The sequence below is a fragment of the Salminus brasiliensis genome, chromosome 8 (assembly GCF_030463535.1).
Source record: "Salminus brasiliensis chromosome 8, fSalBra1.hap2, whole genome shotgun sequence".
Lineage (NCBI taxonomy): Eukaryota > Metazoa > Chordata > Actinopteri > Characiformes > Bryconidae > Salminus > Salminus brasiliensis.
The window spans coordinates 5955066-5980650 of record NC_132885.1 but is presented as its reverse complement, the minus strand read 5'-3'; the positions used below and the strand labels follow the sequence as shown (position 1 = coordinate 5980650).

The following is a 25585-nucleotide window of genomic DNA, read 5'->3' as shown; positions in this document are numbered from 1 at the left end:
AAAGAAGGTATGGGAATGAGAGAGGTGAATAAACAGAGAGAAAGCAGCTGGTGTGCCTCTATTGGAGCAGCTGAAGCTCTAACTCCTCGGGTTGAGAAGCTAGCTCAGCGAGGAGCCGAGCGGTCTCCCCCCCGTAAGTCAATAATGAATGCGTTTATTTTCAGCTCTGGCGTTGCGGTGGGCAATGGAGGGGAATGGCACATGAACAGCTCTGCGCTTACATGTACATCTGCCCCACTGAGCGGCGGGACGACCCAGGTGGATACTGCCACACGCATGAGTTCACGCTGCTAAATATACGCCACGCGCCCCTCCCCTCTCCCTCCAACCCCCGGCCTTTTGTTTTTGGGGCAGGGCGCTGATCTGAGGTCATTTCACAGAAAAGAGAGATGTCTCTCATTCGCTGCTCTTTATATAATACGGCGGGGTGCATGAGCTCATCTGTGTATTACACAATGCGTTCTAGGTGTTCGGTCAGCTAGTTTTAGCGGCAGTGTGGGTAACAGTAACTGACAAGCCGTCCACGTCCAGCTGTGCACCTCTGCTCCAGTTAGGTGGGTGGAGTGGAAGAAAAGCCTTGTTCTGGGGAGGGCCTGTTTGAAGCAGCTACTTTTTAAAGCCATGAAAGATCTTAGAATAATAACTATAGCTTATAAGACAGCTATTACACGATACACTATGTGGACAAAAGTATTGGGACTCCTGCTTATTCATTGTTTCAGATTCCAAAATCAAGGGTATTTGGAAAGCCCTAATACTGATGTTGTTGGAGTAACTGTCTCAGAGAGAAGGCTTTCTGCTAGATTTCGGATCATTGCTTTGAGGATTTGATTGCATTTAGTGCCACCACTTCATCCCCACCTCCCCAACCCATCCCAAAGGTTCCTCTGCTCCGCAGCTTAAGGCTGTTAAGCATGGTACCAATGTTCATCTTTATCTGCACCAGATCTGGGGGTCCTGTTCTATTGGCAGGACTTCTCTACACAAGTACTTGACTACACAAGGTGTGTGTGTGTGTGTGCATTTGCACACCTGTGCCAGCAATAGGTACAACTTAAAGTAGCTGAATGCATTCATTAGAAGGGGTGTCCACAAACATTTAAAACATTTAAGAGAAGGATAATGCCTAAAGCTCCTTTTCGCCTCTTTCCAGTCTAATGTTCTCTTCTAGGTTCCTCAGATTGCAGTCGTACAGTCTCTCTCCATCTTGCTACAACTGTAAATGTTGAAGGTCTGACTTGAATTTGACAGAAAGATTAGGCAGTGAAATCTCTCCTGCATTAAAGAGTTAACAGTATAATACGCCTGCAGTTTAAAGGCTTAAAACGTGTCTCATGAGGTAACTCAGCTGGATTACAGGGGGAAGATCTTTAAATACAGCTTTAAGACAATGACGGGATGACAGAGAAGAACAGGATAATGCAGCAGTTGTCAGCCTTTTCTTAATGACTTAAAATTACCCTGTTTTCTCATGGTCACTTCATGCATCTTGAGTATCAGGGTTATATCCGGATAACGCCAAGCATTTTTTTTTAATAATTTGTCATATTTTTCCATTCTTTACCCCAATTTCTCCAATCTGGTGTTGCCAATTAAACCACCCATTGTAGCTTCACCTAGCACTGGCAATGCTCTCGATACTAGAAAGATAAGGACAGACACCACCCTCTTTTTTTGAGCTGTGGTCAATATGGCACCGCAGGTCAGCTGACATACTCTGTGGAAAGTGCAGGGTCCCCATTTCCAGAGCCAGCAAACATTGCTTAAGAGTGATGAAGGGAGAGAGTGCCATCTTCCCACCCGGAAACAAACTCCTGAAGTGGTTTGCTAGATCGGATTTGTATCTGTTATATACGTGTTGTGGGTCCGAATGGCTCAGTGGTCTAATGCGCTGCCACTGTGGCACTGTGCTTTGCCATCCGCAGCTGGCATCTGAGAGAGCGCAGCTGCTTAGCATGGGATTCGAACCCATGATCCCCCCAGGCCACAGTGGCAGCGCATTAGACCACTGAGCCACCCAGACCCACCAAGATGTGTTTAAAAGAGATACAAATCCGATCATGCAAACCACTTCAGGAGATTTCAGTTGTATCCTCCCAGTAGAACTGAAACACGAATTTGCACATGAAGTAACCAGGTGTAAATGGGGTCAGTGAAAGGTTGGGGTCAGTGAAAGGTCACAGAAATCAAAACATTTCTCCACTTAAAAAGAAAAATGAAAACACAAGGCTGAAGTGCAAAATATCTAACAAAGCCCAACATTGATAGACTTCCTTTTGCTATATTGATTATAAAGGAAACTCTCCACATGTCTATGGATAAGTGACCTAGAGTAGCGGCTCTCAAACTGGTCCTCAGGGACTTTGACCTTGGGTGTTATAAGTAGGGTTAGAACTAAAATCTGGACAACTGGGCTTCCTGGAGGACTGGTTTAAAAACCACTGGCCTAATAGACATTCTGTAAGGTCATGTCTGCTCAGTGAAAACTCTGTAAAGCTTTGATTACAGTGCAGGGAAGGTTGAGGTATATATATTACTGTTTGGTACTCTGTCTCTCTCTAAAGTGGCTCCTGGACACATAGAACTCTCTGACCGGTACTGACTACCTGAACAATGACCTCTGCTGGGACCTGGCCCTTGGCCGGTCAGAGTGGACTAATTGGTATTCAGGTGCTCCATGGATTCATTCTCATTTTTTTTTTATTCCCTCACTGAAGAACAGCCTTCCAGAGCTCATTGAAATGCAGCAGAGGGCCCACGGACCCCCAAGTCAAATGACCAGCTCTCTCTCTCTCTCTCTCTCTCTCTCTCTCTCTCCCTTTCTCCCTCCCCCCTCCCTCCTGTCTGTCTGAAATTAAACTTCAAAATTCTTTCAAAATTCTTCAAAATGATTCAGTGAATCATAAAATCTTACATTATGTAACAATTCAGTTCATTTAGATTCTTTACAAAATGATTCAGTGAATCATGAAATCTTATATTTGGGCATGATCCAGTCCAAATAATGTTTTACAGAATGATTCAGTGACTTAGAAAATCTTCAGTTTCATTATGATGTGGTTCAATTAGGTTCTTTGTACAATGACTCAGTTAATCATGCAGTCTTACATTTTAGCACAATGTAGTTTTATTAGATCTCTTATGAAAGGATTCAGTGAATCATGAAATCTTAGATTTTGTCACAGTTCAGTCCAATGTTTTACAGAATGATTCAGTGAATCATGAAATCTTACATTTCATTATGATGCAGTTCAATTAGATTCTTTACAAAATGATTCAGTGACTCATGATTTTATTTTTTGTCATGATTCAGTTCAGTTAATGTTTTACAAAATTTCATCAAAATTAAGTTTGATTAGATTATTATTATTCCCTCACTGAAGCACGGCCTTCCAGAGCTCATTGAAATGCAGCAGAGAGCCCACAGACCCCCAACTGCAGTGCCTAAAATGTCCCTCAACAACCAACCATCTCTCTCTTTCTTTCTCTCTCTCTCTCTCTCTCTCTCTCTCTCTCTCTCTCTCTCTGTCTCTCTTTCTCTCTCTCTCTCTCTCTCTCTCTCTCTCTCTCTCTCTCTCTCTCTCTCTCTCTCTCTGCTGTTTTCATTTGTTTCTTTATTTTGCACTAAAGCACACATTCAGGCTCTCTTGTGCCGCCTGATTGGGCCATTGTGTGGGTAAAGAGCCTTTGTCGCTCTCCAGGCGAATGGAGTGAGAGAGGAAATTGAGAAAGCTGCGCCGTTCAACGGCCGCCTTTCGCTTAAACACTCAACCTTTCCTACCCCAGCTCTCAGCCCACTCTGACTGACTGTCTGCTAATGAGCCTAGATTCAGCACTGCTGCTCTCGAGCACTTTTACTGAAGCAGGATTGATGTGCAGTGCATTATCGTCTCCTTACATTCCTCACCTCTCATCACAGGTGAAGATTATTGATCAGTGATGGGCTTTTGATCATTTTAACATACTGTCATATAACATTTAATTAAGCTTGTATCAGTTAACTGTCATCTACCTGACAAGACTTCAGCCTTCAGTTGTGGCCATGATCTAATTATCTAGTTTCTACTCCTTACTTAGTTGTGACCATGACTTAATTATCTCATTCCCACACCTTACTAAGTTATAACCACAACTTCATTATCTCATTCCCACACTTTACTAAGTTGTAACCACAACTTAATTATCTTGTTCCCACCTTACTAAGTTGTCACCACAACTTAATTATTTTGTTCCCACACCTTACTAAGTTGTAACCACAACTTAATTATCTCATTTCCACACGTTACTAAGTTGTAACCACAACTTAATTATCTTGTTCCCACACCTTACTAAGTTGTCACCACAACTTAATTATTTTGTTCCCACACCTTACTAAGTTGTAACCACAACTTAATTATCTCATTCCCACACTTTACTAAGTTGTAACCACAACTTCATTATCATGTTCCCACACCTTACTAAGTTGTAACCACAACTTAATTATCTCATTCCCACACTTTACTAAGTTGTAACCACAACTTCATTATCATGTTCCCACACCTTACTAAGTTGTGACTACAACTTCATTATCATGTTCCCACACCTTACTAAGTTGTGACTACAATTTACTTATCTTGTTGCCACCCAATGACTTTTCTTTTGAGTTTTCTTTATGTAAGAACTGAACAGCTGCCTAGCACTGAACCCCAGGATAAGGTTTGAGGAGGCAGATACTGGCCCTGCTGATGACATCTTACAGAAATAAAAGTGTCCATGACTTAAATAACTAAGTTGTGGCCACTACGTAGTAAAATTTGGGAGCAAGATTTCATCTACTAATTCTTCATTCCCATGCCTCAGTAAATCATGTCACCAGCGATGCACAGCTTTGAAATGTAATTATAAATGATAAGATGTGTTGAAGTTTTTGTTGTTTTTTTAGGGGGGTGGTGTAGTGTAGTGTAGTAAAATATGCAGATAAATAAATAAATAAATAAATAAATAGATAAGATAGTGTTACCTTATATTTCCTGAAATATATTAGATATCTCACTACATACAATAATATATGCCTTTTTTTCTTCAAAAATGATTCTACGAAAGACATTTTTTATTGATCTACTGACTAATAAAAATCTGCAGTCAGCATCTCTTGTTTCAGTGATCTGTGAGTGAGAAGTAATTCACACTAGCAATAACTTTGACTCCCAAGGGTTAATTTCGACTACTATAACAAGATCAAGTCAAGTCAAGTCAAGTGGGTTTTATTGTCATTTCAACTACATACAGAGTACACAGTGAAGCGAAACAACGTTCCTCCAGGACCATGGTGCAACACAGACACAGTGCATACAGAACACAAGTGCAACACAATACAAATGCGGACAGACAACACAACACAGTACAGACAGAGAATAATAAATAATTGGCGGTAGTGTGTAAATTCTGCAGTGTGCAATAAATATTGAGTCCAGTGAGGTTGTAAAGATATTAGTGCAAATGCTTTGTGCCAAAAAATGCTTCCCATTTTATCTGGGGTAAATGGTTGGAGAGAGAGAGAGAGAGAGAGAGAGAGAGAGAGACTGCATGTAGCAGGAAAGACATCAGGTCAGAAGATGATTCAGTCTTTTTTTTAGCTCTGGTTAGAGACAAAAGGAGAATATTCACTTTCACACCCCAAACTTACCCCACCCCTCCTCACCCCACCCCACCCTACTCCTCCGCACCCACGCACACAATCTTCCTTCCCTCCTTCCGTTTTTTTTTTTCCTTCAAATAAATACCCAGATGCTCCTTGCTCCGGATAATTCCATAATCCTTTAATCGGAGCCATTTTTCATAAAGATTCATAGGAAACAATTGCAGGAAGGATGGCCAAATTTAATCAGCCGGCTTTAAACGCAATTACCACCACGGAGGAGCCGCCACGGTGGAGATGGAGGGGGGTTGTGGATGACGCCCCCACAGGCCTCAGTCCTTCTGTTTTCTTATGGAGAAACAAGTGCACAGTCATTATCACACATACACACACACACACACACACACACACACACCGGCAAATACACAAACACACACTGGGACTAAGAATCTCCCTCATAGACACTCATAAATCCCACCCACCACCCTCACCCCCTCCCCACAAACGTGCGGGTTTCTGATTTTGGAAGCCTCTTTGACAAAACCAGTGCATCTCCATGGCTCTTCCATCACCATTCCAGCGTGTCTCTGTGCCCTTGTACAGCTTATATTTCATACAGTCACTGTGACATTTTCCCTTATAACATTTGCCAATAAAAACTGCCCTCTGCGGATCCTATTTTTCACCCCCATTTTTCATTTGTTGTGTCTTTTTTTTTGCATCAACCTTGGTGGGATTTGGCTGAGATTTATTTCGGTGCGGTTGCTGTCTGTTATATATATTCCTGCTGTCATTTCTTTTCAGGAGTTATTAGGCTCTTTGTCCCTCCACTGTCTGCGGGAGAGCGGCGCGTCAGGCTGCATCCACCGGGGCCTTGGTCCCAATGAATTTAAACCAAAGTGTGTTTCCAGCATTTAAAGCCTGTTCTACTGTCACTGTCCATCACACAGGACCAGGAGTGTGAAGAGTTGACTCTTCTGACTATGATATGAAAAACTTCAGTGCATCATAAACTCTTCAAAATCATTGAAGTCCAGTTCCTTTTGAGTCAGTAACAGATGATTCAGTTCACTGCAAGAGCTTACATTTCATCTCAGATTAGTTCAATTATTTTCATTAAGAAAGAATTCTGTGAATTGTGAAATACATTTCATCAGAATTCAGTTTCTTTTGGTTAATTAAAATGATTTAATGTATCATAAAATTGTACATTTCATTATGATTTAGTTTAATTAGATTTTAAAAATCATAATTCAGGCTGATTCAATTCTTTAATAAGTATAATGAAATGAAGTTTCTTCACATTTCAGTTCGTTTGGATTCTTTATTAAATGATTCTGTGAACAATGACATCTTAAACTTGATCACAATGCAGTTTGATTTGATTCTAGAATAAATTTTTGAATCACAAAAAGTTACATTTCCTTACAAATGGTTAAATTTTTAAAGAAAAAATCAGATTAAAATTTTAAATAATCACAATTCAGTTAAATTTGATGTTTTTAGGAATGGTTGAGTGAGTCATCAAATTTTAAATAATCCTGATTCAGTTACATTTGATTCTTTAAGAAATGGTTGAGTGAGTCATCAAATTTTAAATAATCCTGATTCAGTTACATTTGATTCTTTAAGGAATGATTGAGTGAATCATCATTGAAATAATCTCGATTCAGTTCAATTTGATTCATCAAGATATTATTTAGTGAATCCTGATGTCTTACATTTTTTATCACCATTCAGTTTTATTTGATTCATCAGGAAATGATTCAGTGTAGAATTAGATCTGCAGTTTAATCACGATTCAGTTTGATTGTCTTTTGGTGTGATTCAGAATTCTGTTAAAATTCACTGGATAGGGAGGCGTTTACACAGCAGTGGAATATAAACAGCTTGAACAGCACTACACTCTTAAAAACCAAGGTAACACACACCATAGAACCAAGACCACTTTTGTTCCATCAAGAACCATCAGACGTGCGTGTGAAGAACCATTTGTAGCTCCTTTAATTGTAAGAGTGTAGAGTGGCGTAAGAATGAGAGTATTGTAGTAATAATGCTTCATAATGGATCTAGCTTTTTAAAATCAGTACAGCTCAGATCTGTGCATTTACCAGCCTTACAGCCTCACAGCACTGTGTCAGTGAGCGCGGTCACGTGTGAGCACTGCCATTGTCTCGTTAAAAATACATTTACATCCAGCCTGGGGTGCATGAGGCCTTCCCATGACACACACACAAATTCACACACATGCATGCCTAATACACACACACACACACACACACACACACACACACACACACACACACACTCTTCCTCACTCTCCACCCCCACCTGCATTGTAAAGGGCTTCAGTGCAGTTAAATGAATGCAGTTGTTCTTTTCAGGTCAGTAGTTAAATACATAAAAAGTGCAATTACATTATAATGGAGTCGGCCTGTGTTTTATTCCCAGCCAAGTGGTGGGACCATTAAAAAGCCCCCTCTGTTCCTCTAGATTTATGATCGGGGATCTCTCTGCTGACCTTGGCGGAGACATTCCTTATTCCTGCGGCCGAGCGGCCGGCGGAGTGACCGCTCTGTTTAGCATTTTTAAATGCGCTCGCATGCGGATGGGTTTATGGCTGTAATTTGTTTATGATGTTGTTAATGTCTGTGTGGCCGGCCGTGATGGCTCTGCCGCTGAGACGGGCAGTTTGATGAGTCATTTTAAGCTCTGGATGAGTAAGCTCATGACTCGGCTCTTCAGGAGTCATTTAAAGTGGCTGTAGTTAACCAGGATTAAACAGATGTCTCTCCTTCTCTTTCCCTCCCTCTATCTTACAGTAGTTGTTGTAAGGAAGTCTTAACCTCTGCTGAATGTGTGCCCGTAACTGCTTAACATTCCAATTAGTTTTATGGTAGCTGGTGATTAATAAGTCTTAAGATTAATAACTGAATAATAAACGTGGAGCTTAAAGGGCTAATGAATTATAAGGCATGACTGTGCGGATGTGTTAAAGGGAGCTGTGTTTACGGCTCTCGTCCATCCATCGTCTCCTCCACTGCTTCCTGGTGGGTCTTAAATCATTGAGGCAGGCATTAAAGGCAGGAATACACCCTGGATAGGGCTCCAGTCCACCACAGGGTACCACACACACCCCATTCTGAATTGGCTGTGCTAAATTGACAGATATATATATATATATATATACTCAGTCATATTAGAATATTATGACCACCTACCTAATAGAGGGTCAGATGACCCTAGCGAGATGCCGTGTATTGGGTGATGGAAGGTGTTCATTATACAGGGTCACTGCTTCACAGTGGCGTGCCAATTGCTCCCTACCACTCGCCAGAGTTGCCATTCCCCTCTGGCATTAATGGCCGATGGGGTGCCACTGAACTCTATTCTCTGTACACCTTCACTACAGTGGCTCTAGATCCATCAAGTTAGTGGTTTCCTAGATGTCATTTAGTCACATATGTAAGGATATCATGAGATCTTGGTTTTACCATTTAAAAAAAGAAGATTTTTACAGGTTTTTTAGAGGTTTACATTTATTTATGGTGGATGGATACACAAAGGCTGTTGTGCAGTAAAGTAGTCCCCAAAGAAAACTCGGTTATTCAGATATTCCACTGTTTTGTTGTAGTCATGGCGACCCCTCATTCCTATATGTATCGGGATACCCGCCCAGAGGTCAATCATCCCAAACTCCCCAACTCATCCCAAAAGCATTCGATGGAGCACCAATCCATCATTCCAGAGAACACAGTTCTCCCACTGCTCCACAGCTCAATGCTGGTGGGCTTTTTACCCCTCTAGCCCACACCTGGCCCACATTAGGCAGCATGGTGCCAATAGGTTCATGTTTATCTGCTCTAGAGAGTCCTATTCTATTGGCAGCGCTCCCCCAGATAACACAATCAAATGGGGTATGTATGGTCAGCCCAACTGGAAACCAGAAATGTTTGTCCATGCCCACCATGGTCAGTGTGGTATGGGACCTGGAGGTTTGAACACGGGTCCCATCAGGTTTGGACACTGCACATGAGTCCTAGATGGCACCCATGTGAGATTAGGGTGTTCTGTACAGATGAGGCCCATTTGGGAAGCCCAAGTGGGTCCCAGTAACTGCACATGTACAAACCCACTCAGTGCCTTTGCCCAGCTGGAACCCACCTAGCCCATATTCCACCTATGTGAGCCCAAACATGGGCATGTTGGCTGGGTCTCTACAGGGACTAGAGAAGCTGTGTGCGTGTGCATTTGCATAGCCGAAGGCATTCATTAGAAGGAGTGTCCACAAACATTTGGACTGTAAAGAAATGAGTGGGCAAGTTTCTCTTCAGTGAACTGTTTCACACCAAGCCCCGCTCTGAATGACTTTGTTGAGTTTTATAAAAGACATCAAAATCAGGACGTTTCCGTGTAAGCAGCACAGCCGGCGCTGATTCTCCCGTCTGGACCCTTACCTTGCTACCTGTCTGGCAGGACGTGTTTTATGTCTGTCTCTTGGGCGGCCTGTCAGAACAGCATGTAGTGATGTCTGTGTTTCACACTGATCGACAAATCCAAAACTTCATAAAGCCCAGAGTTCCAGCTGTCAGTCAGTTGTGTGGTCTAGCCTGCAGCCCTGCAGTTCGCTTACCTTCTCAAAAAAGGTAGGAAACGTTCACACACACACACACACAAACAGAGCGCAGTAGAGATCAGTGGGATTACGGGTAGCGGTCTGAAACACACCTCCGACCTGAAGGGCTTATTTTCCTCACCCTGGTGGTCTGGCGGTGCTGTGCGTTATTGGTGATTTTCTCCCAGCTTCCTTTCCCTGGACGGAGCGCCCACCCCCACCCCTCGTCCTCCTTCCCACCCTTTTCCTTTGTTTCCCCAACTTTGCACATCACACTCTGAGTGCGTATGAGTGCGTGTCTGAGTGTGTGAGTGTGATGTCTTTCCTCAGACAGCATCTCCTAGGTAACATGGCCTCGGAGACAGAGATATATGACATGTAGGCAGAGTTTGATGGATGGTTAGAGGATCCCCTGTTTGTCTGGCTGAGACGGGATATTTGGGGGGGGTAGTTGGCACATTCCCACGTGTATCGTTCCTCTCCCAGTATGTCACCACACTCCGCCACAGCCGTGCCAGCGCTGCCAGACGTCTGACGGTGACTGGCACATCACTGAGGTGGCGCTCGTGCTCTGCAGCCAAGATTATTAATGAGAGTGCCTTCCAGGAGCAGCGACAGCAAGCTTACATCACCTAGCAGAACTATCAGCCCCCTCTGAGAACATGAGGAGCACAAGGCTGGATAAGATGCCTTTGTTGTTTAGCAGCTTGATCTTACACTTGGACTCATCTCACCTTCCAGTGAGGTAGATATTGGGAAGACAACTCAACAGGATTGATTTTAAAAAGCTGATTTTGTCTGAAATAAAAATTGCAGGCTTTTTTCAGTCATAAAAATCTGTGGACCCAAGCAGCAGTAGTACGTTGGCCGTGCTCTCTGTGTGGGGTATGGTTTTCTCTATGTTTCCCTTTTTATCCCAGTTTGGACCTACCAATTTACCCACCCATCATTTCTACATAATGGAAGGGAATGGAGCCATGGCATCCATGCAGTGCATGTTCATTTCCTCAGTAAAACACTAATATTAGAATAAAAAGTATTAAAATTACTGAAAAAGTCATGGTTCTTCATCACTAGAACATCTTTAGAACATCTGCAAAGCTCTCCTCATGGAATCTAGTATTATTTAGAGTTCTCATCCACTCAATGCACGAGAACTCTATTCTCGGTACACCTTCATTACAGTGGCTCTAGATCCATCAAGTTACTGGTTTCCTAGATACTACTGCCAATGTGTACAAAATTGGTACCAAATATTTTATACCAAAATGTATAAAATATCTTCATGCAAATGTAACAAATTTCTCGTGTTAAACATTTAGTCACATATGTAAGGATATCATGAGATCTTGTTGGTTTTATCATAGTTTTGAGAAGATTTTGGCATTTTTTAACTGAATGATGGTGGATGGATACATGAAGGCTGTTGTGCAGTAATGTAGTCCCCAAAGATTTTTCACCAATCCTTCATTCCAAAGAGTGGAAGGATGGATTCCGCTGTTCCACAGCTCAATGCTGGGGGCTTTATACCCCTCTAGCCCACGCCCATTAGGCAGCATGGAGCTAAAAGGTTCATATCATCTGCTCTAGAGGGTCCTATTCTATTGGCATCGCTCCCCCCAGATAACATCTCCAAAGTTCTCCTCATGGAGTCTAGTATTATTTAGAGTTCTCCTCAGATCAACACCTGGTTTGGTGGTAAATCAGGGCTTAATGATGGTAAATCAGGTGAGCTACTGCTGCTGCTGCTGCTGCTGCTGATGGAATCGAACACATGGGGGCATCCAGGAGAAACCTGGAACCAAGCAAACCACACAGCAACGCTCCTCCAAAATCTAGTAGACAGCCTTCTTACTTTATAGTGAGACAGTTACTCCAACAAAAGGAAGGATAAACTTTTGATTTCAGAAGAAACAATGAATGAGCAGGTGTCCCAATACTTTTGTCCACGGAGTGTGTATATACTAGTAGTATTATGTAAATATACATTTAACCCATCTGTAAGGTCCCACATGCCCAAGATTATGACCCTTAGGTGCCTTGTCCAAGTCATAAATATTGAGGGAAGGACAAAGCGCTGTTCCTTTGCTCCTCTGCTCCCAATTCCTGCCGGTCCAGTGGATCAAACTGCTGACCTTTTGACCCTGGCCTGCTTCTCTAACCTTTAGGCCACAGCTGTGTTTTGTAACACAGTAAAGTGATAAAGTGTGTAGTATTATTTCTTCATGCTTTATGAGAAAGAGGGGAAGGAGCTGCTAGTTTGCATATGTGTGTGTGTGTATGTGTGTGTGTGCGCTGCGGACAGGTGAGCATTACGCATTCAGAGAGCATGCTGGGGAGTCACGGCTAATTTATGCTGCACTGGTGAATGAGCTTCACTGGCGGGCTGTAATGTGCAGTGTGTGGTAGTGTGGGGTATTAGTATTATATTAGTGCTGGCTAATGCTCCCCTGGGGCGGCAGTTCTCTGGGCCAGTTTGGCTGAGAGAAGAATAGAGGAACGGCAGTACAGAAATACACATAATCCAGAAGCCTCTGTTTGTGGAGTTCTCCATCTGGAAAAAATCCAAGATGCTGTTCACCAGTCGTCAGATGCCTGGGGACTCTGTGTTGCCATTTTTTCAAGTGTTCCCAGTCACTGCTGTTTTTGCAGAGAAGGAAGAAACACCTCTTGAAGATCTTTCTGATAGTCTGTGGAGTTCAGCTTCATGTTCCTCAAAGTTCCTCAGTTTGGTATGAAGAGCAGGTTTTGCCTGAAGATGAACGGCAACATCAGGGAGGAATAATAACAATAATAAAGCGGCCAGTGAATAGATGTAGAAGGTATGTGTTTCTGATAAAGTGGCCAGTCTGTGCGAGTAGAAGCTAGGTGTTTCTGATAAAGAGGCCAGGGAGTGGCAGTAGAAGGTAGGTGTTTCTAATAAAGTGGCCGGTCTGTGGTAGTACAAGGTATGTGTTTCTGATAAAGTGGCCAGGGAGTGGCAGTAGACGGTTGGTGTGTTCTAATAAAGCGGCCAGTGAGTGGAAGTAGAAGGTATTTGTTTCTATGAAAGTGGCCAGTCTGTGGGAGTAGAAGGTTGATGTTTCTAACAAAGAGGCCAGAGAGTGGAAGGAGAAGGTAGGAGTGTCTGATAAAGATGCCAGGACGTGGCAGTACAAGGTAGGTGTTTCTAATAAAGTGGCCAGTCTGTGGAAGTGGAAGGTGGGTGTTTCGGATAAAGAGGCCAGGGAGTGGCAGTAGAAGGTAGGTATTTCTAATAAAGTGGCCACTGTATGCAAGTATATAGGTAGGTGTTTCTAATAAAGTGGCCAGTGAGTGGTAGTACCAGGTATGTGTTTCTGATAAAGTGGCCAGGGAGTGGCAATAGGCAGTTGGTGTGTTCTAATAAAGTGGCCAGTGAGTGGTAGTGGAAGGTAGGTGTTTCTAATAAAGTGGCCAGTCTGTGAAAGTAGAAGGTTTGTGTTTCTAAAAAAGTGGCCACTTTATGCAAATATATAGGTAGGTGTTTCTAATAAAGTGGCCAGGGAGTGGTAGTACAAGGTATGTGTTTCTGATAAAGTGGTCAGTATGTGGTTGGATAATGTAGGTGTTTCTAATAAAGTGGCCAGGGAGTGTACAGAGCAGGTACTGGAGGTGTTGCTAATAAAGAGTGTACGTTAATGTAGTCTTTGGCACTGCTTTGCTTTATTTCTCTGTCAGTAGAGTTTGTCATTGAACACCTGTGTTCTCTTTCCCGCGGTGTGTGGCGGGGTGTTCTCGATCTATCAGAGCCGAATATAATTCAGTCGTTTAAAACACAGCCTGCGTTTGCCCTTGCTATGATAGTCTGCATACATCTGTTCGGCTTTTCCTCAGTTCTGATTATTTTATTTTTTTTCGTCGGCTGTGTTTTGGGAAAGCCAGGGAGCTCTAATTTAAAGTGGGTGTGAGTGAGAGTAAGAGTGAGTGGGAGAGAGAGAGAGAGAGAGAGAGAGAGAGAGAGAGAGAGAGAGAGAGAGAGAGAGAGGGAGAATTAAGAGAGGGGGGGAGTCACCCAGGGAACCTGTGATCACTGCGGTTGATGCTTACTGAATGAAAGCACTAATTGATAGCTTTTCCTTTTTACCCTCCATTCAGAGCAGCTGTACCACTACAAACAATCAACAAAAGGCTCGAAGGCCTTTAACCCTGGTAATCGACCAGTAAAGATTAAACCTCTGCTACTGGTTTCTCTGGAAAGGCCTTAGAACATTCTAAATTAATGTCCAGTTGTCAAAGCTTAAAATAAGCCAGATTAGTTATATAATATTAATAATAGCATATAAGTTATATTAGTTTATTATATTTAGTTTACTGCAACTAAACACATCATTTGATGTCAATTTACTTATTATTCATATATTTCACATTACACATCACATTATTATTAATATTATTATTATTATTATTATTATTATTATTATTATTATTTATATGTCACAATATAGGCCAATAAGCATATTATAAACAATACAGACAAAAGTATTGGGACACCTGCTCATGCTTTTTGTTCTCCAACATAAGGCTCAAAGATCTTTAATACTGGTAATCGACCAGTAAAGACAAAAAATCTGTACTGGTTTCTCTGGAAAAGCCTTACAACATGCCTACATAAGGTCCATTTGGTAGAGCTGAGAATTAGCCAAATATTTATATATTATTTAATTTTGTTTTCTTTTTCTAGTGTTTGAAGTCAACACAAAAATATTATTTATTATTATTATTATTATTATTATTATTATTATTATTATTATTATTATTATTATAGTTATTTATTTCCGTTACATGCACTGCTTTCTAGCAATTTCTAGGCAGAAACAATAAATCTTCTAAAAAATACAAAAAATTAAGTATCCCTGCTAAATGTACAAACAAGCCAATAAACATATACACAATATGGACAAAAGTATTGGGACACCTGCTCATTAATTGTTTCTTCTGAAATCAAAGGTATTAATGACAGTTTATCTTGCTTTTGTTGGAGTAACTGTCTCATACAGGGAAGAAGACTTTCTTCTAGATTTCTACTGGAGGAGTATTTCTGTGAGGATTTGATTGCATTCAGCACCCCACCTCATCTCACCCCCAACTCCAACCAAAAGTATTGGATGGAGCATCAACCATTATTCCAGAGAACACAGTTCTCCCACTGCTCCACAGCTCAATGCTGGGGGGCTTCATACCCCATTAGACATGGTGCCAGTAGGTTCATGTTTATGTGCCACAGAGTCCTATTCTATGGGTAGTACGTCTCTACAAAGTGTGTGTGTGTGCATTTGCACATCTGTGTCACCAATGGGCGCAACTGAAAATAGATGGATGCATTCATTGGAAAGGGTGTCCACAAACATTTGGACATGTAGTGGAGAGTTGATAAGTTGGTCAGTTCTAGAAATGAAGATTATCTGACAGCCTCGCAAACAAGTTCTCGGAAAAGTGCCAGATCTCTGCTCTCTGAATGCGTGACCACTCGGCTATGCCCAGTACTGGACGGTCTTTCCTTCCTCAGGCACGCTTTGCATTGTGGACTGTTGACTCGCTGTCAGTAAGTATCAGTGTTTACATTCCCAAGCCTCTGACGCACTGCTGCTCTGCTCTGCTGCTGTACACACACACACACACATTGCTAACACAGTATTATGATGAAAAAATGTGTATAATTGGCCTTAAAATTATGTTTTTTATAAGAGTACATATGAAACAACCTCAAATATTAATTTATTTAATATTTATTTAATAGGAGCAAATAAATGAGTGTATAAAATTGCAAATAATTAGCGGATATTAGGGATGTTAGGGTACACAGGAGTCATGGTACAGTTAACTTCAGTTAGGACCTCACATTTCAATAGGAGTTCAATTAGCAGAATCATAGCATGTTTGATGTGTTTCTACACACACACACACACACACACACTTTACAACTGTCCAATAACCCAACACGCTACCCTCATCTAGTCCACCGCCTTTCCCCCACACACCTGCTAAGCTTAGGACTATAGGAGAACTTGTAAACTTTACATTCTGCCCTCCTGCTCTGTCTAACCCCCACTTCAAAGGGGTTTACAGCATGCCCCAAAGTCAGGGGCACTTTGGGCACTTTGGGCACTTTGGATTGGCTGGTTAGACCAATGCAGAACTGAGGAAGAACTTAGAGAGAGAACCCTAATAGGGGGAGGCATGGACTGCTCACATGGGGCACCACCCTAGACCCCCCACCCCTTTCCCCTATATTGCTCTACCTCTCTTTCCTATAGACCTATTATACTCTACAGCAGAGGTGGGCAATTCCAGCATATCCTGCATTTCTGATGGATTGTGCTTGTCCTGCCCAGGCACACCTGCTCCAACTCACCTGTTAATTGCCAGGTTACGTAGGTCTGTTAGAGCAGGGAAATCAGCAAACCGTGCAGGGCTCTGGCCTCCGTTGCCCACCCCTGTCTACTACAGGTAGTATCATTCATAGGTTTAGTTCGTATATGGTGGTTGCCTCTTTTATCTGTGCTAGTTTGCATTTCTTATTATTGTAACCTGTATTTAATAGCATGCGGCTGTGCTAACTCTTAATAGTGCTCTTTGGATTTTAATGTATTCGAGTTATTTAGACATTACTTGTGTGATTTAATCTTTATGGAGTCAGATTACATCAGTAACTATATTGAAGTCAAGTCAGGAGGCTTTTATTGTCATTCCATCTGAGTACAAATACACGGTGGAGTGAAACTACGCTCCTCCAGGACCCTCATGGTGTAACATGCAGCAACCATAAATGTGCAACCAAAACAGCAGTCAAAACAATGCCATAAATACTATAAATACAACAGACGTTAGACACAGGACACAGACAGGACAGTGCGAAGCCGACACAGCACTCAGTACTGAATGTGAGGTGCGGAGGTATGTAACATACTACGACCTGTAGCTATACACAGTCAGTGTACAACATACATGAACACAGCACTTACTCATGTCATTTAACCTTCAGAATCAGAATCTGAATCAGAATCTCTTTATTTCACCAAGTATGTTACGCATACAAGGAATTTGTCTTGGTGAGAGCAACACGTATGACAAGTAACAAAAACACTAAAGGAAAATGACACTAAACAATAAATAGGGTAGGGGATAAATTAAAAAAGTAAAAAGTACTAAAGGTAATAAAGAGCTGAAAATATATTTACAGAAAAGAACATCTGTACAGGTGTGCAAATAGTCATAGTGCAAATAGGCAGAGTGCAAAATAGCTGTTCAGTCCGGTTTGGTACAGTTCAGTTGTATGTTTTGAGGTTTACAGTGGGAGGTGACCACTGTGGTTGAGGAGCGCTACAGCTCTGGGGAAGAAGCTGTTAGCATGGCGTGTTGTGCTGGTTCTGATGGACCGCAGTCTTCTACCAGAGGGTAGTGTGAGGGGTCAGATGTACCGGTCCTGGTAACCATCGTTGGGCCGGGTTTGTGGAGTAGGATATACAGGAATAAGACTACAGACCCACAGACTGGCCCAGACCTCAGGGCCGGCCCAAGCCTTTATGGGGCCCTAAGCAGATTTTCATTTGGGACCCCCCATACCACCACCTCAGCACCAGATGCTTCAACATTCCATAGGCTGCACTGTGTATGTAACGTACCCACTATCATTAGCATTATTTGCAATTAGCTTACATCATACCGAAGTCATTCTGGCTTTTGTTTTTAACCAGGAATTGATTAACGGTGTGCCAACTATGAATATAAATGAATATAAACATCAGTTTTTACCTGTGTAATACCATTTCTTTTTATTATTCAATGTTATTTTTTCAAAATATATATGTTTTATAATGATATCTTGGTGCTCTCGCGGCCGTGCAATTCGAGTATGCCTTGGACCGGCTCTGTTCATACTCGTCCCAAAGACAAGCAAGCGCCGTCCACCTTAGAGCTGAAAAAAGTGTTGAACTTTTGTGGTCACCATGTGAAGATCATGCTCCCGTTAGCTGACCAAATCACAGTTTTACTGAGAGGAAGAATGAAGGAGCACCTCATCCTGTAGTTCAGAATTTATTAGATCTCTTATTTTCATTCATATTTCAATTCATATCTTTTTTTTTTTTTTTTTGGAATCCTTTCCTGGATGGATGCTGGCTGTGCTTGTGTTGTGGCCAGCATGGTTACCATGGGAGGGATGCAAGCAGCTTCACGTTGCCAGTATGAAAATCTGTGCTGAGCGCTAATATGTCTTATGGGAAGCCGGGAGAACTAGTCGGGGTGGGGAGAGAGTGCCCTTTAGACCAATGGGTTAAAATGAGCTTTATGACTAGAGAAGTGTCGCCAATAGAATAGGACTCTCTGGGGCAAATAAATATGAACTTATTGGCACCATGCCAATAAGGGTATAGTATATAATAGAGGGGTTTAAAGCCCCCCCAGTATTGAGCTGTGGAGCAGTGGAAGAGCTGTGTTCTCTGGAATGATGAATGGTGGAGCTCCATCCAGTACTTTTGGGATGAGTTGTGGATGAGGTGGGGTGATGATCATCCAACTAATCCACATTATTGTATATATATATATATATATATATATATATATATATATATATATATATATATATATATATATATGCACAAGCATTAAAGGTGTATATATAAAAATAGTGCTCATTATTATTATTATTATTATTATTATTATTGATTCTACCATTCCAAATACACTTGAACTGCCACTAATTCTAACTCACACAAGGACACTGTGATCAAGGGCATCCTCTTTGACCACTACCCAATGTGCCACATGGTATATTGGAGGCTGGACTCACTGTTGAGCTGTGCTTTGATCAGGGACTCCTCCAAGGGGGGTTTCAACAAGGGTTGAGAGTGAGAATGAGAGGGCGAAAAAGAGAGAGTCCCTGACCTCACTTGACCCAGAAAAACAGACGCAACTAGTTGGAGAGTAGACGCAACCAGGCTGAGTAGTTTACCATGTCGTGCTGAATCACAATCCCGTTGCTGACACCGGTACACAGGAGGAGAGCGTCTGGGTAGCGCCGCTGCTTATTATGCAGATGGGTTATCGAGAATATAAGTAGCAAATAAATAAAACCAGTAAATACAATATAGCCAGGAGCCACAAAGGGTATCTCAGAAATTCCTGTCCGCTGTGTTGATTTGTTTCTCCCGAAGCCTTCCATACCTGGCAGAACGCACAAGGCTCGTGGTCAGAACTCCCGGCGTGTGCGGCAGCAGGAGCGCTGAAATAAATTTATCTGTTAAGCAACAGGTTTTCTGGCTGTCCCACCGAGAGCAGGGGACACACACAATAACTCGGCTTCCAATCATCCGTGGAGCACAATTTAATCAAGCCTTTTGTTGGACTATTATCAGCCTCTGATAGCCCGCGGTCATGAATATGTCTCATCTGTTTCACCACGAGGCAGCTAATCTCCTTCTGGAGCGGCAGAAAATTCCAACTCAGTAAATAATGCAAATCTGCCATAAGCTCCGTTGCCCCCCCCCAACCCCCTTTTTTTCCACGGAAGTGTGGATTAACCCCCGGGACACTTTTTCTGAGAATCGTTAAGACCATAAGCTCAGGGTTGTCCACCGGGTCCGACCTGAGACATCTCACTGTTCCAGCAGTGAGAGGGGGGATGGGGGGAGCTGGGGGTTGGGAGGAACCTGCGAGAAGGGGGTGGGGGTTGGGTACCAACAACAGATTGATTTCTCTCCAAATTCGTTGATCCGTGTGAGACAGCATGATTCATATCAGGGCCAAGGATAGCACGTCTCATCTCCCGACAGATGAAATATGAAATTACTAACTTGTTAGTGTTGTCATCCCGGGCGCCGGTGTTTCAAATCCAGGGCGGATTTGGCATCGACGGGGAACATTATTATTTCTTCCTCTCCGTTTGCATCTGTTGTCGCTGGCCATCCCTTAGAGGACTTAGTGGAGCGAAAAAAAACAAACACCAAAAAAAAAACCCCACCAAAACAAAAACAGATTAAGGTTATTAATAACAGCAATATGAGTGGGATTTGTCTGGTCTCCTTGACAGAGTATAAATCATATGGAGCTGAGGAAGCAAGAAAAAGGTCAGGCCAGGCTTTGGGTAGTGTCGCCTCCTGTAGTACTGATGTTGCGTAGAGATTGCCGTCTGCAGAACTTGAAATATGAGGGTGACACCAAATGGTTAAAGCCAGTCATTGTCTCAGACATTAGATAATGTCAAATTACTAACATTTGAACAATCTGAACGAAGCCTATACAGCTTTTAATAGAAAAGGGAAAAGAGGCCAATGCTGAAGTGAAGGATAGGGTTGGGTTTGGTGAGGAACAGCAGCTTTTATATGCAGTCAAAAGTTTGGAATCAGTGTTTATATAAATCAGTTAGGTTCCAGATAAATGTGGTGTTTTTTAGGGTTCTTTGAGTGATGCCATCAAAGAACCAACCATGTTTGTACTAGAGATAAAAAGGTCAAGGTGCAAGTGTCTGTCTCTCTACTATGTACAGCTAAATGTGTCCTCTGCATTTGACCCACCTGTGGTAGTGAACACACACATACACACTAGTGAACTAGGGGCAGTGAGCACACACACACACACAGAGCGGTGGGCAGACAACTTCAGTGCCCAGGGAGCAGAGAGAGAGAGGGTGAAGGGCTTTGCTCAACGGCCCAACAGTGGCAGCTTGCCGAGCCCGGGTATCAAACCCACAACCCTGTTATTAGAATTGCCTGGAGCTCTAATTGCTGAACCACCACTGCCACATAATGCAAGTGTGAAGAACCGTTGAATCAGACCTTTACTTGCTGACACTTCTTCTTTCAGATATTTTTTGGTAGCACAAACTCAAGAGTTCGAGGTCAGCTTGCCTCAGATGTCCCTTGCTTGCCAACAGCACCTTCACAGTTGCCACAGTTCACTCTGGGTAATGAGTCTACATTGTCTGTTTCCTCTCTAATCCCCCCAGAAATCCTGCACGGAGGAGTCTATGTGGACCAGAATAAGTTCTTGTGCCATGCTGATACCATCCACTGGCAGGACATTGTGAAGAATGCACGGCCCGATCACCTGGTGGTGCCGTCCAACAGCAGCAGCTCCTGTGAGTACTGTGTAGATACTGTATGTTTCTGTAAGAATGATGAAAAAACAGCCTAGAAATGATACACAGCTTTCCCTCTCGGCCCAAATCAGTCAGGCCATGCTCAGTATCTGTGGTCTGCTTCATTATGTTGCACTGGAGCTTTGAGGCTGATGTTGCTAGCAAGTAATAAATGAAGGCGTATAGCTGCCAGTTACTGTCATGTAACCTGAATATGAGCCACCATTGAGTTCTTACATAGACTTTCTTCTGTTTATGACCCACAGTTGTCTTTAAATGTGGGTGAAAGTGTGAAAATGGAGTCATATGTAGTGTTAGAAACCACACAAGCAAGTCAGTTAGAGATTACACAGGCAACTGTAGGTGTGCATTTAGCATTGTGCTAACTGGTAACCATAATCCAGTACAAAACAGTGGTGATTAGATACTATGGGCTTTTTGAAAACCATATACATCCAGTTTTGCACCTTCTAAAGCCTAGCACTGCTGAAAAAACAGCCTAGTTAAGCTGCTTGACCAGCCTGGCTCTTGGCCAACAAAGAGTATGTTTTAGCTTGTGTTTGGTGGTCATTCTGATTGACCAGCATGACCATCGTGGCCATGCTGGTTGACCAGCTAGTCCATTAAATGGAAACATATGCTTTGCTGGTGGTTTCGGATGGTCAAAGCTGGTCTATGATGCTCAAGGTGGGTGAAAAACTGGCCATCCAGACGAAAACACACCCTATGCTGCTAACCCAGCTGGTTAACCAGCTCTTGACCAGCATAGTGTATGTTACATTTGATTTTGGTCATGCTTGGTCTTGTCTAAGCTGGTCAACCACCTTGGTCAGGTTGATCATGCTTATAGACCAGCTAAATCATCTTGCTGGTTTATTTAATTTAATTTATTTATTTTATCAGCTGCCTTGCCAGTATATAGTACATTTTCACCTGGATGACCAACTTTCTAACCGCCTTGACCACCAAAGACCAGCTTAGACCATCTGAAACCAGCTTTCAGCAAAAGCCGGGCTTGAGCTACTTTTTTTTCAGCAGGGTATCCATAAAGCACCTTCATTAAACACTCAGTACCACTGCTTGCACTCTTTGGTCTGAAGTTTTTGGGCTACTGTTTACAGAATCAGAAGGCGAAAACAGCTGGGCAAATTTGAGGATGAAAATTGCCTCATATGCTGACTGTGCACAGCGACTACTTAACAATGTGTCTCCCATATGAAAATGGGAATTAATTAGTCTACAATGTGTAGAGAGTGTAGAGAGACATGCTAATGGATACTCTTGTACAGCCTTTGGTGTGGGGTTTAATGAGCAACACCAGCTCACTGCTTTCTGGCACCAGTAAACATGCTTGTGTTTATCAGGATGGCCTGGAATGGCCTTTAGCCATTCATTTAACAGTGACTCACCATTTCTGACCATTCTAGGCACAGATTCCACAAGACCTCTGAAGGTGTCCTGTGGTATCTGGCACCAAGACATCAGCTGCAGATCCTTTAGGTCCTGTAAGTTGTGGAGTGGGACCACCATGGATCACATCAGTAAGCCTTAAGTGCCCACAGGTTGTCTGTTTTGTTGGAGTACGTTGGATAGATGCTGACCAATTAATACCGGGAACACCCCTCAAGACCTGCCTGATGTTTAGGTGATGTTCTGACCCAGTCTCTCGTCCAGAACATCACTTGTTTAGCTCTTGTCAAAGTGGCTGAGACCCAATGTTCCCGTGCTATATATCAGCTAATACCAGCCGAACTTTTGAACAGTGGTCTAATTCTGAGAGTCAGGTCAGCGTCTCGCTGTCCAGAGCCCTGACAGTGTCTGGACTTGCCAAGTGTGTGATGACTTTTATCTGCCTTTTCCCTCGCAGCTAAAGATCATGAGCCTTGAAGCGTGTAATCCACAGTAAAACCATAATCTGCTGCTTTCTTGGGCCTCCTTGAGACAGAGTTTATACCCCCCCCCCCCATCCACTCTTCTCTGTCTAGCCAAAACAACAACACAGAATAAGAGATGCTCTTTTAATCAGTGTTTAATCAGATTTCATCCCATGTCCCCTTCTGGCCCTTTGCTCTGTTAGCCGCTCCATTGTTCCAGTTTTTGGGCCTTCAACTCTAAAACCATAGCCAAGGTTACGAGGGAAGGGAGAGTGGTCTTTGTGTGAGACATCGTACCTCATTATTGTCCATTACGGGAACCTATGAAAGGATCATGGTGTCCCTTAGAACTCCTTATCATGATTGTGAGTGATTTGGCGTCAGCACAGTGAGAAATACTGTATACATCTAAGCCCATGACTCACCAAGCTGTCTGTTGACCATTGGATGCCCTCAGGGCATTTTTGAGTGTCTCGTTCCTCAAATGTGCAACCATGGTTTATTGGGTTTAAGTGGTTTGTCAGTTTAACCTAAAATGAAATGATTGTCAGCTTGAGGAGGGGTGAGGGAGAGGTTTATCCTTATGGTTGTTGAGACTTGCTGGGTTTTGATATTAAAATGTGTGTAAATTTGTGCCTGGAGACCGCACTGCCGAGGTATTTCGAGGTATCACATCTATTTTAACTGTAAATTGTGCGTTATTTTGATGACACATGAGCTTGTAAACAGCTTTTTAATAGTTGCAATAGTTTCTGACCGAACAAAACTATTGTGGCCAAAACATTCCCATAGGAATATATTAAAATGTGTCTGTAAACTTTTTTTTACCAAAAAATCAGACTTCAGGACGAGATTTGGAGCTACAACACCGAATTTGGCAAAATTGTAGAACGAATAGAAGAGTTTTATGCTTTATGTTTTTTGTAGTATTGTACATTTTTCCCCATAGGAATGTTTAGAAAGTCACACTGATGATGTCACTCTCCCACAAACCAGCTGACATCATGCACACAGCCCCCTTTTATGTGGGCTTAGATGAGCTTTTGGACCAACCATCTATCCTACATTGTAGCCAAAAGTTTGTGGACACAGCTCTGTTAGTCAAACATGTTGGATGACCTTTTAGACCGACCTTTTTTTTTTTTTTTTTAAACAAAGGTTTTGGCACCCCACATTCTAGCCAAAAGTTTGTGTACACAGCTCTAATTACCTCTTAAAACATGTTGGATGAGTCTTTGCCCTAAACATTTTTTGGGCAAACATTTTGGCAGCCCGTATTTTAGCCAAAGGTTTGTGGACACAGCTCTGCTTGCCAAATGTATCGCATGAGTTTTTGCCCTAAACATTTTTTGGGCAAACATTTTGGCACCCCGTATTTTAGCCAAACGTTTGTGTACACAGCTCTAATTACCTCTTAAAACATGTTGGATGAGTCTTTGCCCTAAACATTTATTTGGCAAACATTTTGGCACCCCATATTTTAGCCAAACATTTGTGGACACAGTTCTGCCTTGACCTAGCAACACCATAGCAACCAACACCTACATAACAGGAACACTGCTGGGCTGCAGTCACACTGGCGGTTTCTACAGGAACTGCACTCTCTAGTGTATAGTGTATAGTATCATCCAACACCTAGTTTGGTAAATCAGGGCTTAATGATGGTAAATCAGGTGAGCTGCTGCTGCTGCTGCTGCTGCTGCTGCTGATGGAGTTGAACACATCCTCCACGCTGTGCTGGCTGGACTGGGGGGCGTCCAGGAGAAACCTGGAGGAACCGAGCTCTGTTCTTCAGACTAGCTCACCGACAAGATCACACTACTTTCTTCACATCCTGTACATTTGTACATTTATGGCATTTAGCCGACGCTCTTATCCAGAGCGACTTATAAGGTTACTCGTGTTACAGAATGAGAAGCTCATTTTAACTGGATTTATGTTTATTTGCATCTGTTCTGATGAGATTTGGAGCTTCTACAGAGAGACGTGCTGTAAAATAATGTGCTTAGGTGCCTAAACCCTCTTTACAGTACTGCACATCATCTGTGTGCAATTCCGAGAGTATACACAGGAATCCTAGTGGTTTCCCTGAGACTAAATGCAGAATTTCTGCATATCACATAAACTACTCAAGCTCCGCCTCAGTCCTGCCTCGGCACACCTCTTGAAAGTGAATTGGGTGAGTGACAGGTTCACTGAGTGAACTTCAAAGAGTCTGAGAAACAGTCGGAGAGTCAGAAGGGAAAATCCAAACAGGAGAACACTGAGGAGTCAGAGGAAGAGGTAGGCGAAGTGGTGCGCCCAGAGCGAGGAAGAGTGTAAGAGCGAGTCAGCGAGTCTGCTGTTGGTGTAATTACTCTTTAGTGAAGTGGTCCGGGGACGTA

At 42.6% G+C, this 25585-nt stretch overlaps 1 protein-coding gene across 3 annotated transcripts in view; it reads left to right on the top strand.

Annotated features, from left to right (window-relative positions):
* Positions 1-25585, top strand: part of LOC140560842 (receptor tyrosine-protein kinase erbB-4-like) — a 504706-nt gene that overhangs the window by 325171 nt on the left and 153950 nt on the right. For all 3 annotated transcript variants that reach the window (XM_072685446.1, XM_072685445.1, XM_072685443.1), the window contains exon 4: positions 21196-21327. In XM_072685446.1, coding sequence (XP_072541547.1) covers positions 21196-21327 — 132 coding nt within the window. The remainder of the gene's footprint in view (positions 1-21195; positions 21328-25585) is intronic.